This window comes from Ambystoma mexicanum, chromosome 6q, assembly GCF_040938575.1.
Source record: "Ambystoma mexicanum isolate Mex_15411 chromosome 6q, UKY_AmexF1_1, whole genome shotgun sequence".
NCBI classification, from domain to species: domain Eukaryota; kingdom Metazoa; phylum Chordata; class Amphibia; order Caudata; family Ambystomatidae; genus Ambystoma; species Ambystoma mexicanum.
In genome coordinates this window covers 154486929-154504820 of record NC_090937.1, presented here as the reverse complement: position 1 = coordinate 154504820, position 17892 = coordinate 154486929, and the positions used below count along the sequence as shown (strand labels likewise).

Below are 17892 nucleotides of genomic sequence, written 5' to 3'. Positions count from 1 at the left end.
AATACTGCTTCCCGATTAGTTATCTTTGTTGATTTTGTTGTAATCCATTTCACCATCTGTGCCACCTTTGTAAAACTATCTTTTGTTCGGCTGTATTCCTCCTGTTGCAGCAGAGAGTTGACAAAACGGACCCTCAGTTGCAGTCTCTTCGTATGCGGGATCAACGTCCTCGTGAGCGACCAAATTTTCCACCCAGGGGACCACGGCCAGGTAAATAGCCTTGATGTGCTTAGAAGCCAGCATATTCAGGTACTGCGTTTTGCTCCACTACATCTGACAAAAAATGAGCTTGCAAGTTTATCACTTGCTCGAATGAGTCTTCAGTATCCCTTTTTATTTTTTTAATACCTGGCCTGCTTTCATTTGCAACTTAGCTGTTTTTTTTCTTTCAAAATCCTAATGTTCACCTGCTGTAATTCTCCAATTAGCTGTGGATTTCTGTTTTCATCTGTTGTACAGTCACTAGATGAAGCCTTGCAGCAGCTATTCTTGTTAGATGATAAAGTGCATGAACAATTCAGTCTTCAAATTGATCCCTCCTGAGTGTTAAGTAAATTGTAATTTATACTGCACCTGCTACCATTATAATGGTCTCTGTGCATAGGCCTGCCCCATTGTATGCATAATGGGGTCCATTTTTAGGAGGTTTTTCTGAATACCACTGGTGTAGCGTTCAGAGAGACCAACTGTTTGAACTACCTTGTACACTAGTCACTGGTAAACGTGACTCTGCACCCAAGCCCTCACTTTTAGAAGTGAGAACTGGTGTACAGTAACAATTGCGTGCACACAGCATACCAAATCCAAATAGGTACGTACTGAAAATGTATAAACAGTTAATGTACATGTAAACCAAAAGATCAACTTTAGGGTGAGTAAACACAATTGTAGATACCTAAGAGTAATGTGTCCAAAGGACACAGCTGCTTTTTAAACCAGACTATATTGAAGTGAGACTTATATTTCAAGTTGTTGGCACAGAAATGAAAATTCGCACGAAATCCCGTCAAACCTTAAAGACCCCCAGCATGTTTGCAGGACTTGGGACTTTTTCATTTTAACCCTGGAATGAGACCTCCCCCCCCCCCCCCTTAATCGTGTTTTCCTGATTTGGATTATGTTTTTTCTTTGTTTTTGGAGTCTGACAAACTCCATAGGCAACTACTCTTGTATTGTGACGCACTGCACCTTCAGTGCAGTCTTATAAATAAGTCCTTAGGATTTCTCCTATGGTTTAAATACCTTCTCTTGTTGAACTTCTATTCCCAAGAGTAGTAAAGTGAAATTGACTTTACTTGCCTTTTTTCCTATGCAGGTCCAGTACACCCCATTTTATGTGGAAGTACATGGGGGGGGGGGGGGGGGAAGGGAGGGAGGGAACGTTACTTGGCCCCTTTTCCTACTTACTCATGTAACCTTTCTTTTTTATTACCCTCACTACTCTTAATGGCTGGAGGCAGGGCTTCATTTTCCTAACTTTGTGCTTTTTTACCACAGTCTAAATCCGCAGCTGCAGCATTGCATCCATGGGTGCCCATTTTGTCAAAATGGCCTGGTCGTCTCTTTTCACTATTTCGTGCTTGTGAGGTCTTTCTTTGTTTGACCCCTTTGTTTTTTCTTTGGCGGTGCTTCAGTGCTGAAACTAGTCTCCGGCTCTAGTGTCAGGGCAGGAAGCGAGGGAGGTGTCTCAACTCTGTCCTTGGTCTCCTTGGTTAACTGAAAGCACCAAGTCGGCTGTCGTTGGAGGACAGTCACCCTGCTGTGAGTGACAGCTAGGTTGTGCATGAATGGGAGAAATCTGCATGAAAGGCGAGGTATCTTGAACAGAAGGCAGAGTCGACCACTGTAAGAAACATCTGGTGAAATAACTGGAAGAGAAGCTTGCTGTATCCTCCTGGACCGTTGAACTGCCCGGTTAAGCTCTGCTGCAGTGTGAAGCTCCAACTTCGTATTGTCTAGAGCAGCCTGGAACGGGCCATTTCTACCCTTGGGTTGGTGGGACCAACTGACCCCAAGACTAACTTTGCTGGAACCCCTTGTTGGGCAGAATTGCATGCAGTACCCTCTGGGACCACCACAGACGATTAGGACTACAGGTGTAAGCAAAAACCAACCTTTTGGTATAAGTCTGTACTACACAGTTTGTGGTAGCGAGCTGAGAAGCCAAGCTTATCGCAAGAGGGAATGTGAGCAGTACAAGATGTTACACAGAGGTCTTTCAATCGCAGTGGCTCAAGTAGACACTTATACATTTATTACACAATCATTTAGAAGATATTCACTAGGAGGCAACTTAATATTATACACAAACACTTCAATATCAAACCAATAAGTTTCTGAACAAATTAGGCTCCCCTGAAATAGGAGCAAAATGGCATTTCAGTTATTTTCAATGGGATAAAAAAGGCACAAGTTAGCATAATAGATCACAAATACTTTCAGTGCAAATAGTTTTAGTTCACTAGAGGACTCGATTCAGTTCAGTAGGCCAAAGTCAATGTACGAGTGTCTTGGATAGGAAAGAGAAGTTCTTGTACTAAACGCTAACGTCTTTGCCAATGTTCTCCGAAGTAGTTTGTACAAAAAAGAATCATGTTGGGTCACAAGCTGATTAGGCCTGCAAGTTGGGAAAGTTCCACGAACTTTCACTGCGAGAGGTAAATTCTCCATCGGGTTGGCACAGTACCTTAATATGAAGAACAAGATGCAGCAGAAGACATTGGTTCCTGCAGATCTCACCGTTCCTGAGCCTCAGTCTTGGGGGACAAGAGGGAGGACGTCAGGGGACTCCTGCACTGCACGGGATCATCGGAAAACGCTGTCAAAATGGAGTGACTTCAGTTCCAGTAGCTGTAATTCAAGCACACAAGCTGGTGTCCCTCTACTTGGTTAATCCTAACCGGCTTCGAGGATGGTATCCAGGTGGCTTACGAGTTGATTAGTCCCACCTCAAAGGAAGAAGTCGTCCTTGAAGGGGCTTCTCTGTCGAGATGAACTTTGCAATTCGGATCTGCCGCAGGGCTTCACCATGCAAACCAACGGTCCAGGAGTTGCAGCAGCCGTCCTCTTCCAGCTCGTCTTCAGTTCTTTCGTTCCAAGGTCGACTCTGCTTTCCAATCCAAGAGACTCTCCTTTTAAACATTTTTCTCCCTTTCATTCCAGCCTAGCTGTCACTCACCCAGCAGGGTGGCTGTTTTTGCCGGACAGTGAGCCAATCGGACCATCGGACTGGCGACTGTGGCTCCTGTCAATCTATGACAGAGAAAGCTCTTCGTGGATGAAAAGGCAAAGTGGCGGTGGGGAGCTTCGAAGGACTCTTGGAAGGCCTTTTCGAAGAAGCATAGGAAGTCCTATACCTCCACCGAGGTTGTACGATGTCCCACTAGGTCGGATTCCCCTAGATAATGGGAGGAATTTAGAGTGCACATGATGGTCTTTGAGAATGCGGCCATGACCCCCCTCAAATCTTAAGAGCCAGACTCCGGCCGCTCCTTTGGACGACGCAGGAAGGTCAGAAACTACTTTGGCTAAGACCAGTAGTAAGGCGGAAACTCGACATTCTGAACCTGACGTTAAAACGTGTCAAGTTCCTCGAGAGTCGAGTGATTCTCCAACACGGCTAAGAAGCATAAACGGTCGAAGCATTTGACGAGTTAATTGACGCTGTCTGCGCCCATTGCTTCGAAGCCAAGAGACATTGACTCCGTTATCGAAGATGTCATCACCTTTGAAGATTCCTTTGATTCCCTCGAGGCAAATTCAAGAGCAAGAAAAAAGGTACACACCTTTACCGAAATCAGACTTTAAGTCTGTCCTCTATTTTCGAGGAGGAAAGTGCCTCCGAGGAAGATATGTCTCCATTGGGAGTAAAATTTGGTACAGGAGGTGTACCAGATGAATTGATTGACCCTGAGTCAAAAATGAGATCTTTGCGACACCCTTCACTCTGCCAGTGGCCTTGATACGTCACCAGAGTTAGATTTTGCAAACCTTGATCCTGCAGAACATGCAGGCTCTGGGTACAGGAACCTGATGAACAGGGTTGCTGATTATATGGACTGGGGTAGATCCTCCCTAACCTTCGAACAGGATGACATGACAGACATCCTGGGCCAGGGCCCCCAAAAAGACCCAGTTCTTCCTTTTCATGGGATTCTTCAAAGAACAGTCGTAGCAAACTGGGAGGCTCCTGAATCTGGATCAGCCGTCAATAGGAATTTTAAGTATAGACCATCAAGCTGTGACCCCGACTATCTTAGTAAGCACCCTACGCCTGAGTGTCTAGGGGTCCAAGCTGCAACTTCCACAAGAGTCAGCCTAGCAATCTATCCCCCCGGATAGTTGATAGTGGACGCTTGGGCTTGCAAGGTGTTTACCTCGGGCAGTATGACCCTGAAGTCAGCTAATGTTACCTGTACACTGGCCAGGTTCACCCATACCCGGGGGGATTGTGTTGCGGCAGCTGAACGTATTCTAGAAGGCGAAGAAAGGGAAGGCTTTCTGAAAATTGTTAAAGATGGCAAAGAGGCAATGGGAGAGGGTTTCCAATCGGGACTGGATTCTGCTGACCGCATCAGCGGATCCATGGCTTCAAGCACAGTACTGCGCAGATTTGCATGATTGAGAAAATCTGGTTTTGCACCGTATCTGCAGGCCAGGCTACTTGCATGCCTTTTGAAGGCTTGAGGCTGTTCGGAACTAAAGCTGATGAGCTTTGAGAAACTGCCAACCTCCAAAGCGGCGGCTAAGTCCCCTTAGCGCCTCTAAGCAATGGCTTCAAAAACCTTATTCGGGCTTTCTGGAGAGGTTGTTCTTTTCGATACTACTCCTTATTTGGTAGAGGAAAAGGACAGGCCGTGTGGGAAGGCCAGAGTTCCCTCGTGGTGGACGAGGAAGAGGTGTGAAATCGGCCTCAACAGCGGCATCTTTGCCCTCAGCCGCTCCTGCATCCAAGTCACTCTGAGACCTTGTCACACGACACTGGTGGGAGGCAGAATTTCTCAGCATCTGAACAAATGGCGGGGCATTACTTCAGATGCTTGGGCATTGGAAACAGTAGCTCAAGGTTTCTGCCTTCCCTTCCTAAAAAGGCCTCCGGACCATCCACCGGCAACCAACTGTCAAAATTCGAGATCTGCTCCTTGTGCATTACATTTTAACCCTGCTAGAGAAAGGTGCAATAGAACATGTACCTGTAGCGAAGAACAAGGGTTGGTACTCCCCTTCTTTTCTCATTCCAAAGGAGGCCGGAGGACTGAGACCCATCTTGGATTTAAGAAACCTGAACAAGTTCCTCAGGAAGGACAAGTTCAAGATGGTAACCCTTTCTCAGATCCTTCAGGCTCTCCAACCACAAGACTCGTTGCCATCATTGGACCTTCAGGATGCTTACTTTCATGTGCTAATCCATCTCAAACACAAAGTACCTGAGGTTTGTGGTTCTCACTTTCAGTTTTGAGTTCTGCTATTCGGGCTGACCTCCGCCCAAGGGTTTTCACCAAGCTGATTGGGGGGGGGGGGGGGTTGTGGCAGCGAGTCTCCCGAGAGGGGCGGGGGGGGGGATTCACATCTACCGGACAAGCTCCGGATCATCGATCACCTGCCACTCACTACACAGACTGGGCTTCTCCCTCAATTACAAGAAGTCCCATATGGTACCATTCCAAAGACAAAAAACAAAGTGTCTAAACTTAAAGACACTCCCGTCCCCTGCACACCTTACAAGCTGAAATAAATCAGTCAAATTTCATAACATTTGCACTTTTATATATAGAAAATTGTCAATTTAGAACATAGGTAACAAAATATCTTCATAAAGGTACAGAAAAAAAGGTATCAACTGACTTCCAATATGGCCAGCATGAAAAACAAATCAAACCAGACAAAGAAATAAGCTCCCAATTTTTAACTGCAGCTTCAAGCTCTACGCGTTTCGGGGACTATCCCCTTCTTCAGGAACAAAAATATCTGCAAGTATAGATATATATACACAATTAGAGGACATCTCACATATCAAAAGTTTGGACAAACTAAACACATTAAATAAAGATAATACATTAAATAATTATGTACACATGAATCCAACCACAATTCTACATAACATACACAAGTGGTTGTATATTCACAGTGGTACAACTGGTATGGCTCCAAATGTAAATCTCAAAATGCATTAAAACCTAAAAAACTTATTCGTATGTACCTCACAGTGGGAATGTTGTCAAAGAAAATAGTCTCTGTCTGCATCTGTCTGTGCACGACGTACACAGAACCAGGATCCCTGCGAATACTCCTGCCGTCCTCAACAAGTGAAATGTGATTGCCGAACTCGAATACCAAAGCATATCTATCAGCTCCAATTACATGTAGTTAAATCACCAAACCTTAATGACTAAACAACTAGTTCAAAAAACAGCTATTACTCATTGGCAACTAATCTGTGCAGCTCAACGATCACCAAAATCCACAACCTTGTGCCGCCACCTCATCTTTGTGCCAACACATCAACTTAACAGAGTTAAAAAGCCCAAATCCTCAAAGAAAACCCAAAATTTAAATTGTGCAACTCTTCCAACATATATTATTTACCTAAGGCAAATCAATAGCCAATCCAATCCAAATTCAGGACTTCCAGTACCCCGCATCCAATGTAAAGCATCCTGCTGATTATAGAAATGTATAATGCAACTAAAAAACAAACACAAAATATACCATTTACAAACTAACACCACCTTTCCAATACAAACATAAATAAATATAAACGCATCCACACAGCTTAAACTTACTTCCAGAAGCGCACCTCTTCACCTCAGGAGCCGTTGAATCTGAGGTGAAGAGGTGCGCTTCTGGAAGTAAGTTTAAGCTGTGTGGATGTGTTTATATTTATTTATGTTTGTATTGGAAAGGTGGTGTTAGTTTGTAAATGGTATATTTTGTGTTTGTTTTTTAGTTGCATTATACATGTCTATAATCAGCAGGATGCTTTACATTGGATGCGGGGTACTGTAAGTCCTGAATTTGGATTGGATTGGCTATTGATTTGCCTTAGGTAAATAATATATGTTGGAAGAGTTGCACAATTTAAATTTTGGGTTTTCTTTGAGGATTTGGGCTTTTTAACTTTCTGTGTTAAGTTGATGTGTTGGCACAAAGATGAGGTGGTGGCACAAGGTTGTGGATTTTGGTGATCGTTGAGCTGCACAGATTAGTTGCCAATGAGTAATAGCTGTTTTTTGAACTAGTTGTTTAGTCATTAAGGTTTGGTGATTTAACTACATGTAATTGGAGCTGATAGATATGCTTTGGTATTCCAGAGTTCGGCAATCACATTTCACTTATTGAGGACGGCAGGAGTATTCGCAGGGATCCTGTTTCTGTGTACGTCGTGCACAGACAGATGCACAGAGACTCTATTTTCTTTGACCACATTCCCACTGTGAGGTACATACGAATAAGTTTTTTAGGTTTTAATGCATTTTGAGATTTACATTTGGAGCCATACCAGTTGTACCACTGTGAATATACAACCACTTGTATGTTATGTAGAATTGTGGTTGGATTTATGTGTACATAATTATTTAATGTATTATCTTTATTTAATGTGTTTAGTTTGTCCAAACTTTTAATGATATGTGAGATGTCCTCTAATTGTGTATATATATCTATACTTGCAGATATTTTTGTTCCTGAAGAAGGGGATAGTCCCCGAAACGCGTAGAGCTTGAAGCTGCAGTTCAAAATTGGGAGCTTATTTCTTTGTCTGGTTTGATTTGTTTTTCATGCTGGCCATATTGGAAGTCAGTTGATACCTTTTTTCTGTACCTTTATGAAGATATTTTGTTACCTATGTTCTAAATTGACAATTCTTTCTATATATAAAAGTGCAAATGTTATGAAATTTGACTGATTTATTTCAGCTTGTAAGGTGTGCAGGGGACAGGAGTGTCTTTAAGTTTAGACACTTTTTGTTTAATGTTTAACACATGCTCCAGTGTCGGGGCGTTTATTCCTCCCCAGCACCCAGAATTGTAATAAAATCTCTCTAAATAGTTATTTAGTTTTTGAGTAATTAGGTGTGCTCTGATAGATACTTCTTTTTACCATTCCAAAGACTCCAATTTATCGGTGCAGTCCTGGACACTTCCTCTGGGGAAAGCCTCACCTCCTCAGGAGAGCCCATCACATTCTGCAGATGGTAACAAAGTTCCACAATGCCCAGCATCTGCCGGCCTTCGATTTTTTTTTGAGGTTGCTCGGTCTCATGGGAGGATGAGATCCCTTCAATGGGCCCTCAGGACTCAATTCTCGGAATGTCCGATCTTCAAGTTCCAAGCACAGTTGCTCGGGACCTTCTATGGTGGGCTTGCAACAATATCCTCATTGAGAATCTTTTTGGCAACCATGGCCGGAAATAACAGTAGTGACTAACGCCTCACTCACGAGGTGGGAGCCCACACCAACGATCTGACAATCGGTCTCAATTGGAGTCCAAACTACACATCAACCTTTTGGAGCTGAGGGCAATCTGACTAGTCCTGAAGGTATTCCTGCACTCTGTAAGGGGAAAGAATGTCCTGATAATGGACAACACGGTGGCCATGTACTACCTCAACAAGAGAGGAGGCGTAGGGTCACTACCACTGTGCCGAGAGGCAATGCAGCTGTGGTTCTGGGCAATACGAGAAGGAATCTGTCGGCAGTTGACCTAGCTGGTTAGCAGAACACAGCGGCGGAATCTCTGACAGACGTTCGTGGTGGGCTGGGAGTTTCCACTTCTGTATGAGTTTCCTCCAGTCCCAGTGATTCCACACGTAATCAGGAGGTTGACAGTTTGGGAAACACATGATCTTAATTGCCCCAGACTGTGCCAGGAGGACATGGCACCCAGACCTACTTTTGCGGCCAGTCCCCTTTCCTCCATACTGCATGGGCATCCCTTCCAAGGGATGGGAGACAGAACCTTTTTCACCAGAATAAATCTGCTTTCCCTTTAAATTTAGAGGCACGCAGGGGTGCGGCCCAGGGATTATGCGCTGCCCTGATCCGCCCCCCCCAGCGCCACTCCTCAGTCCCCTTTTCCACGTCGACAGGAACGGGCCGAATTCACCAGCGCTTCTGGGTTTTGGCTACGGCCATGTAATTCCATGTGTGGATACTACTACTGTCTTTTTTTCATTTTATTATTCAGGTACTCGGTCCTCGGGTGTTGCGCTCCTTACCGGCGCATGTAGACTTCCACAGGGTTCAGCAGGTGTCCACCCTGCAACGGGCTCTTCCTTCAGACTCCCAAACCCTCTGCCTTTGTTGCCTTGGCCCAGACCACAGTTGACAAGCTTGTACAGTGTGTGGCTCGCTGTCCTTGAAAGCACTGAAGAACAAACTAGCCAGGTGGAAGGAGCTCTTACACAAGTCTCCTCCAGAGAACCTCAAGAACTTAGTGAAAGTTCGAGCCAACCACAAGGTAGGGGGCGCTATTCTCATTGCACCCCGCAAAGGAGACACCGTCCCAAGGACTCCCGCGCGCGGTACTGTCCGGTCTTTGTACCATCACTTGCACCGAGGCTGCTGCAGCTACCGGCCTTCGGGCTGAGGGATCCTTGTATCCTCCTGGTGATAGAGTTGAGGGACCAGAGGGTTCTTGTACTAGATTATCATCCGAGGGGCTCCGCCCTTGTACCGAGATGCCTGAGGGGCTACGCCCTAGTACCGGCAATTCGTCTGACGGGGTGCCTAAACGCAGCTCTACCGGGCCTGGGCCCAAGGAGCAGGGTAGGCCTCATGATCCACACGCAAGAGTCTTGGAGGAGGCTCGGCCCAGCGAGCCGAGCAATACGTCGCAGGCACGTGGCAGGCAGCTCGACAAGATGGCCGCAGCGCCAGACAGAGGCACCCGTCCGCCATTCCAGGAATTCGTTGAACGAGTGTCGAGGTGGGACTGGCCTTAACCAGGTACGTGGTCTACAGCCTATCCCTCATATGCGCAGGGCACCTTCCCAGGGCATCCATATGGGCAGGGTACGCAGTGGCTCCAGCAGCTTCCGGCTACCCATCAGCACCCCCTGCCACCTCTTTGGCCAGTGAAGAGGGGCTTTTAGAGAGGTTCCTCTGCCTCATGAAGTTACCTCGGATGGGGGTTATCCTCAAGGACACCATCATGGAAGTCCTCCCGACTATGCTAGTGGCACCACAAGTGCTTCCGACGGCCCCGGTCTAGCCGCTGATCCTGTTGCCCTAGCCGACTCCTCGGGCGGTTCCGTACCAGCCTATGCCGCCTCCTCAGCCCCCGGCTGCAGTCCTTGTGCCCCAGGCTACGGCTCCAACTACTCCACCTGCGTAGGATCCTCCTGATCCGCAGGACACGGATGATGAGGATCTGGACACGCCATCCTCAGCCAGGGCTGTCCAAGAACGTCTTGCTGGGCTGGCGGAATACCTGGGCCTCCCCAGCCCGAGGTCAAGCAGCCAGCAGAGGGGGTTCTGGCTGCAGTCCTCACGCAACGCCCCTCTGCCGAAACAGGGATTCCTCTGCATACCGATGTAGTCTCCCTGGCCAAGAAGGGTTGGCTTGAGCCCCACTCGGCCCAGCTGGTCAATCGACACTTGGATGCCAAGTACAGGCAGATGGAGGGGGATACACTCTTGCTCTCGGCCCATCCTCAGCCACACACTTCGGTGATCACTGCGGCGTCACTATATTTCAAGCCTGTCATCCTCAGCCGCCTCCTCTGCGGCTCTACTAGGCAAGGAGAAGATCTTGGAGGCGTACGGAAAGAAGATCTATTCCCATGCGTCCTTGCGCCTTCGTTAAGCCAATGCTGATGCCATGCTGGTGGCTGCCAACCAGAGGTTCTGGCGGGAAATTGCAGACTTCCTCACGTAACTCCCTACGCAGAGCCAATCGCGTTTTAAGGCAGGGCTGTCAGTGGCCAAGCTTGTGGCGCATGACCTCATGGAATCTACTGTAGCCCATATCGACACCTCTGGCCGTGCCAGTTTATTGCCACAGACATGAGGAAGGCCTGGCTACGAATTTCAACCCGGATGTCCAGGAACGTATATTAGATCTACCCTTCTAGGGGTTTGGGTGGGGGGGGGGACCTCTTCCCCTCCTCCACAGACGAGGAGCTGGACAAAAAGAAAAACTGCTCACAAACGGCCAAGTCTTTATCCATCCTGACAAAGACCACGCCCAAGTAGTACACTGTTGGGGAGAATTCTCATAAATGTGTGAATTCCCTCTACCTTAGCCCTCCAGCTCTTTTGCTAAACTTTGGGGCTTTGAATTTTTTAATTCTGTTTGTTTTCTGTTTATTTCTTTGGTTATGGAGTTTTGGACAACTCCATAGGCATATTTTATTTGTCACACAGCACCTTCAGTGCAGTAACACAGGGATGTCTTTTAGACTTCCAAAAGGTTTAAATGCCATCTCTGGGATAAACTGTTTCCCACAGAGTGTAAGGTTAAATTGACTTTACTGGTTTCTTTAAATTCCTAGACCCAGCACACACCATCTTCCTATAGAGTGCTGGAGGGGTTGCCTAGTATCCCCTGTGTCTATAAACTAACGTAGCAGTCAAATGCTACCCTTTCCTATCGAAATGGCTGGTGGCAGTGGTTTTACAACAAACTACCATGATTTTTCCCGACCGCGAACACCGGTAGCTAAAAAATCTCTGGAGCCATGTTTTTCAAGATGGCACCTTAAGCTCCTTTGTTTAAACTGGTCCCGGTCGTCTTTCTCGCATTTCTTTTTGGAAAGGTCCTTCTAGTGTTTGTCTCTGCGCACCAAACCAGGTTTGGTCCCTTTGTTTCTATGCCTTTGGCGGGCTGTAGGACTTAAGACCAGGTTGGTAGTGTCGTAGAGTAGCCAAGCTTATCTCAAGAGGCGTCCACGTGAGCTGTACGGGAGTTGCACAAATTCACAGTGACAAGTATTCAAAAAAAGTACACGCACGGTTTCTTGATTAAACAATTATTAATTTATCAATCAGCTTGAATTGAGCCTTCTTCAAAAGGGAGCAATATAAAGCAACATACAAATACACATCAAAAATACACTCTTTGTTTTCTAAATCAGCAAATACCCATTTGGGATGGCTCACACACTACCTACACCCTCAGGTGACTTCAATAGCTAGGGTGTTGTGGACATTAATATATCACTGTTGCATTTAGAATATACTTGAGAGGAGTGCCAAAGAAGAGGTTTCAGAATAAGACCAGTATTCACACAATTCTTAACCAGGTAAGTCAACTGAGATCAAGCAAAGTGGCACAACAAGAGGTACGTTCTCTTATTTATCTGTGTTCTTGTATTGCGCCACTAACCCCAAGGCCTCAGGGCGCACACAGGAGAGGAGGAAAGACAGACAACAAAAAACATGAAATTCAGAGAGACAAGAGGGCAGTATTCATCCTATAAGCCAACAAGAAAAGGAACTGATGTGAAATTACACATGGGTAGATACAGTAATGAATGATAGCAACACGGGAAAGGGAGAAATTACCCTTGACCTATTTCAAAGAGTTTAGTTTCTTAAAAATTCCTAATGAACTGCCATCAGCCAGGTATTTTGGCATGGATTTCCATAGGGCAGGGGCCCAAGAATTAAAGCCAGCTCCTCCAAATATTTTCAGAATAGACGGGGGTTGGACCAGAGTAGTATCGCAACTGGATCGTAATAAACTTCCAGCAGGTTTCTATTGTATCCTAGTAAGATATAATGGGGCCTTGCCATGCAAGCAATTGTACACAATGGACAGCCCCTTATGATGCAGCTGCTTTTAAACAGGCAGCCAATGCAGGCTGCGCCTAGCTTCAGAGATATGCATATTGCTTTTCAGCACAGCTCGCACTGCGCTATTCTGGATCACCTGCAACGTTTTGAGATTGGCCTGGGATGTACCAATCGGGAGACTGTTGCAGCAATCCAGCTTGCACTTCACAATCGCAGCTGCAATCAGTGCAAGATTTTCTCTGGACAAATATGGCCGTATCTGCCGTAGGAGCTGCATATAATGACAGGAAGATTTAAGATAGTTGGTCTGTCGAGTGAAAGACAATTGAGGGTCGAAAGACCCCAAGAGTTTTTGATACATGGATAACATGCTGACCAGTCAAGAAATTCTCATATTTCATATCCACTTTCTTTAGCCGCTGCTGGGTGCCCAAAACTAACAACTCCGTTTTGGCATTGAGAGCCAAAGAATTTAAAGCCATCCAATTCTGACTTTCTGCAAAAAATGTGATTGATATGCTCTAGATCTTTTTGGTACTCATCAGTGAGTTTAATAACAATCTGCGTATCATCGGCATAATTGGCAAAATATATGCCCATAGCCGACAGAGCGCAGAGGCGACGTGAGTAAATATTAAAGAGCAAAGGCGAAAGACATGAACCTTGAGGGACACCACATAATATAGGCAATGGAGTAAACATTGTCTTTTGTTTATTTGTTTATTTATTTATTGTGCGCACCAGACCCTAGGGTAGCAGGGCGCAAGAGAACAAGGAGGTTTACAGCTTAGTTAACGTTTACAGGTTACAGATTAGTTAACGTTACAGGTTACAGGCATAGTGGAACATTTCGAATCTGCAGGGTAGGGCAAGTGCAAGTGCAGATAAGGCGTAGCTAAACAGTCAAATCTATGGCGATCAAACAATAAAAGCAGGTTAGTACAAACATTATAAGAAGACGTTACGTATAAAGTGACATACGCTATGTCGCATTCTCAATAAGCCATTTTATGGTGTTCTTTCTGAAGTTATTGAAGGTTTGGTCAGATCTGAGTGCAAGGGGTAGGGAGTTCCATAACTGTGCTGCCTTAACTGGGAAGCTGGAACCTCCAATGGAGGCTAGTTTGAAACTGGGCACTAGGAGGCAGTTGGGGCTGGCTGTCCTTGTGAGTCTCGTTGGATTTTTCCTGTTGAAGCGTTCTGAGAGGTATCGGGGAGCTTTGTTGTTTAGGCATTTGTGGATAAGGGACGCAGATTTAAGGTTGATTTTTTCTTGGGTGGAAAGCCATTTGTGTTTTCGTCTTATTTCTGAAATGTGTGCACTTCTGGGGATACTTAGGGCCGCTCTAAGTGCATTGTTTTGGAGCACTTGGATTCTGTGGATGATTTGTTTGGTAGTCCCTATGTAGAGGGCGTTGCAATAATCTAATTTCGATAAAATGAGGGCTCTAGCTAGAATAAGACAGCTGTCCTCTGAAAGGAATGGTTTCCCAGCTCGTATTAACTTGCATGTATAGGCAGTGGATGATGACAGTGAGTTCACCTGTTTGGTGAAAGATAGTGTCGCATCAAGGTAAAAACCTAGGGTTTTTACTTCTCTGGCGACCTTGATAGTGTTACCATCGATGATGAAGGCGGAGTAGTTTTGGTTAAGTTTGGAGATACGGGCTGCCGTGCCCAGGATGATGAGCTCTGTTTTGTCATCGTTCAAGCATAGGCCATGGTTGGCCATCCATGCTTGAACGATGCTATAGACTCTATTCACCAGAGCCAGATCTTCGAAGTAATCCCCAGTAAGTGGTAAGAGAATCTGAGTATCATCTGCATAGTTAGTGTAGGTGATACCCAGATTATCAAGATCGTCAAAGAGTGGCTTGGTGAAGATGTTATAGAGTGTCGGCGAGACGCAGGATCCCTGGGGCACTCCGCAAGTGATTGGGATAGGGTCTGCTGCCGCTGCGGGGGAGAACACCCTCATAGTCCTGTCACTAAGAAATTATTGAATCCAGACTATAGCCTCCTCTGAGAAGTGGGCAGCCGAGTCCAAGTGATTACATAGGACTTTATGGTCCACCAGATCAAAGGCGGCTGAAAGGTCTAGAAGGAGGAGGAGAGCTAGTTTTCCCTCGTCTCTGAGTGAGTCTATTTGGGCTTTTAGGTCGATAAGGGCAGTCTCTGTGCCGTATTGCGGACGGAAACCGGATTGGCGGGTGCCGAGGAGATGGTTCATCTCAAGGAAGTTCTGGATTTGGGTGTATGCTACCTTGTCTAATATTTTTAGTAGGAAGGGAACCGTGGTGATGGGCCTGTAGTTGGTAGGAATGTTGGGGTCCAATGTTTGCTTTTTTAGGAGGGGGAGTACCCAAGATTCCTTTAGGTTGCGGGGGATGGTGCCCGTAGTAAAGGAGGCATTGGTAAGTTTTGTGATAAAGGGGGCTAAATCCCTAGCCGCACCCTTGATCAGTTGTGCGGGGCATTGGTCGCCTTTGCAATTAGAAGGTTTGAGAGTCAAAATGGTCTTCTCTACCTCAATTACTGAGACCTTGGAGAAACGGAATTGGGTGGATTCTGGGTTGTTGGATGTGTGAGTTTTGACTATCAGAGGTTGAGTTGGCAGAGAGGCTTTCTTTAGGGCAATTTTTGTTTGGAGGTTGGATACTTTGTTGGTTAGTGCCAGTTGTATGTCTGTGCACCAAGTTTTGTCTTTGATGGAGTCATCCTGTACTGTGATAGGAGTTTCCAATTCCTTTAGGATGGAGAATAGCTCCTTCATGCTGGAGTTGGATTGGGAGATCCTATTATTATAGGTTTCTTGTTTGGCCAGGATGATGTCTTTTTTGTATTGCGAGGAGATGTTAATTAGGTTAGTTTTATTTTCAGCGGTCGGATGTCGGTTCCAAGCTGTTTCGCATTTTCTCTTCTGTAGTCTTAAGTTTTTTAGGTGGGGTGTAAACCATGAGTTCAAATGCTTTTTGGGTTTACTGATCCGAAGTTTAAATGGAGCAATACTGTCAAGAGCAGAGCACATGGCTGCGTTGAATGCATCCACTAGGATGCCTGGGTCAGAGTGGTCAGGTAGGGAATTTAGTTTGGGTAGGATGTGGGGCAGAATATTGTTGGCTGTAATGTTTTTCTTGTTTCTCGTTAAGGTGGGTGTGGCTGGCGTGGGTGTTAAGACTATGGGTCTTTTGGTGTTGAGGGTGAAAGAGATAAGGTAATGGTCAGACCATATTTGGGGGGGTGATGGCTGTTATAGAAGGGTAGCAGTTGTGACTGGCAATCCAGTCTAGTGTTCTTCCCTTGATATGTGTGGAAGTATTCACGAACTGCGTGAAGCCTAGCACTGACAGAGTATTGTCTGTGGCAGTAGCATGATGGTCGTTGATATCGTTGAGCCCTAGATTGAAATCTCCTAGTACTAGTGTTTGGGAGGATTCTTTTAGCTTCTCAGAGATAACAGTGGTGATGTCTTCAGTGAAGGTGCTGACGGGGCCAGGGGGTCTATAGATAAGGTGGATATTTAGTGTTTGGCAGTTCGCAGTCGGTAATTTGATAGAGAGAAGCTCGCAGGATTTGAGGGAGGGTGTGGGTGTGATTCTCATAGAGAGATCAGATTTGGCGATAATTGCAATTCCTCCACCGCGCGAGTCTGGTCTGTCAGCTCTGAGAATGGTATAATTCTCTGGGACTGCCAGAGTGAGAGCCGGACCTGCTGCATCGTGGAGCCAAGATTCAGTAATGGCAATGAAGTCAAGGCTATTATCCCGTATGATATCTGCTATGTCAGTGGCATGGGCGACTAATGATCTGGCATTGATTAGAGCAGCTTTTAGTTCAGGTTCTAGCTGCGCTGTGAGCGGGGGTTTGGCTATAAGTTTATTGATTTTATGGTGTGGTTGGCGTCTGAGAGGGGCGGTGGTTGCTAGTGGTCGGCATATTTTGGGTCGAAGGTGTTCTAGGTTAATGTTATATTTAGTAATAGGTTCGAATATTTTAGGTAGTCGAGCACGGAGTCTAAGCTTCCTTTGTTCTAAGTTCCTTTGTTCTGTAGTTACTCATGTTTCGTGGACCCAAGATGGATTTGAAACATGCTGTTGCTTCTTTGGAGAATTTACCAACTGAAGTCAGCCTGTCTGCCAAAAGTTGATGATCAACCAGATCGAACGTGGCTGACAGATCCAAAAGGAGCAACAATGCTGTATTGCCCTCATCGATTATGCCTGCAATATGTGATTTCAGATCCAGCAATGCAGTCTCGATCCCGTGATTAGGTCAGAAACTGGACTGTTGGGTAGCTAGCATATCTTGTTCAACAAATGTCTGATATTGACAGTAGGCAATTTTATCCAGAATTCTCATTTTGAAAGGAACATTTCTGATTGGACGATAGTTCCCAGCCTCAGCAGGATCTAAGTTTTCCTTCTTAAACAGAGGTGTGACCCATTCCTCCTTTTATATTTTCAGGGACATGTGACTTCTGAAAAGATCAATTAATGAAGGTAGTCACCCATGGGGCGAGGGTTGAGATGTATTCTTTAGAGTAGCAGAAAATGCATCCCCTTTACATGAAGTAGGTTTAAGCTTGGAAACTATGTCAAGAACTTATTCTGTAGAGACTGTATTAAATGAAAACACAGGAGAATCCCTGGCAGAATCTGTGCTACCTATTGTAGATGTCATATGGTTGGAGATGAATTTTAACCTGTGTTAATATTATTTTGGTGAGTAAGAGTTTTGATGACTTGTGAATTTTTTTGACACCATAGGCTATCAGCCTGAGGTACAAGGGTTGTAGTGCAGCCCTTCAGTTCCTGAAGGATAGTAAAACGCTCATTTTGAGCTAGATTTTGCTTTAAAGATCTGAGGAATTTAGGTGTGATTCTTTAGTAAGATGGATAAGTGATTTATGTCTGACAGCATGCCTATATGACATGAGGCTTGTCTCAGATGGGTGTTTACGCCATAATAGTTCCAATTGGTGTTTTTTGCACGAGCGTCAGTTATCTCAACTGAAAAAGTAGTATAGGATGGGTTATTTCCTTTTCTTTTTAGAGGATTTAAGAGGGGCGAGTACTTCAAAAGCTTCAACTGCAGATCTTACATTAGCTACAAAGGTTCGAAGCGGCATTGGTTCTTCCAGCGATGGTAATAATGGGA

The 17892-nt window shown here is 45.5% G+C and overlaps 1 protein-coding gene across 5 annotated transcripts in view; it reads left to right on the top strand.

Moving 5' to 3' along the window:
• G3BP2 (G3BP stress granule assembly factor 2) overlaps positions 1-17892 on the top strand; it is a 395323-nt gene that overhangs the window by 330155 nt on the left and 47276 nt on the right. For 3 of the 5 annotated variants that reach the window (XM_069630575.1, XM_069630573.1, XM_069630577.1), the window contains one exon: positions 111-210. In XM_069630575.1, the coding sequence (XP_069486676.1) occupies positions 111-210 (100 nt within the window). The remainder of the gene's footprint in view (positions 1-110; positions 211-17892) is intronic. The other 2 variants (XM_069630576.1, XM_069630574.1) reach the window with 1 other exon arrangement.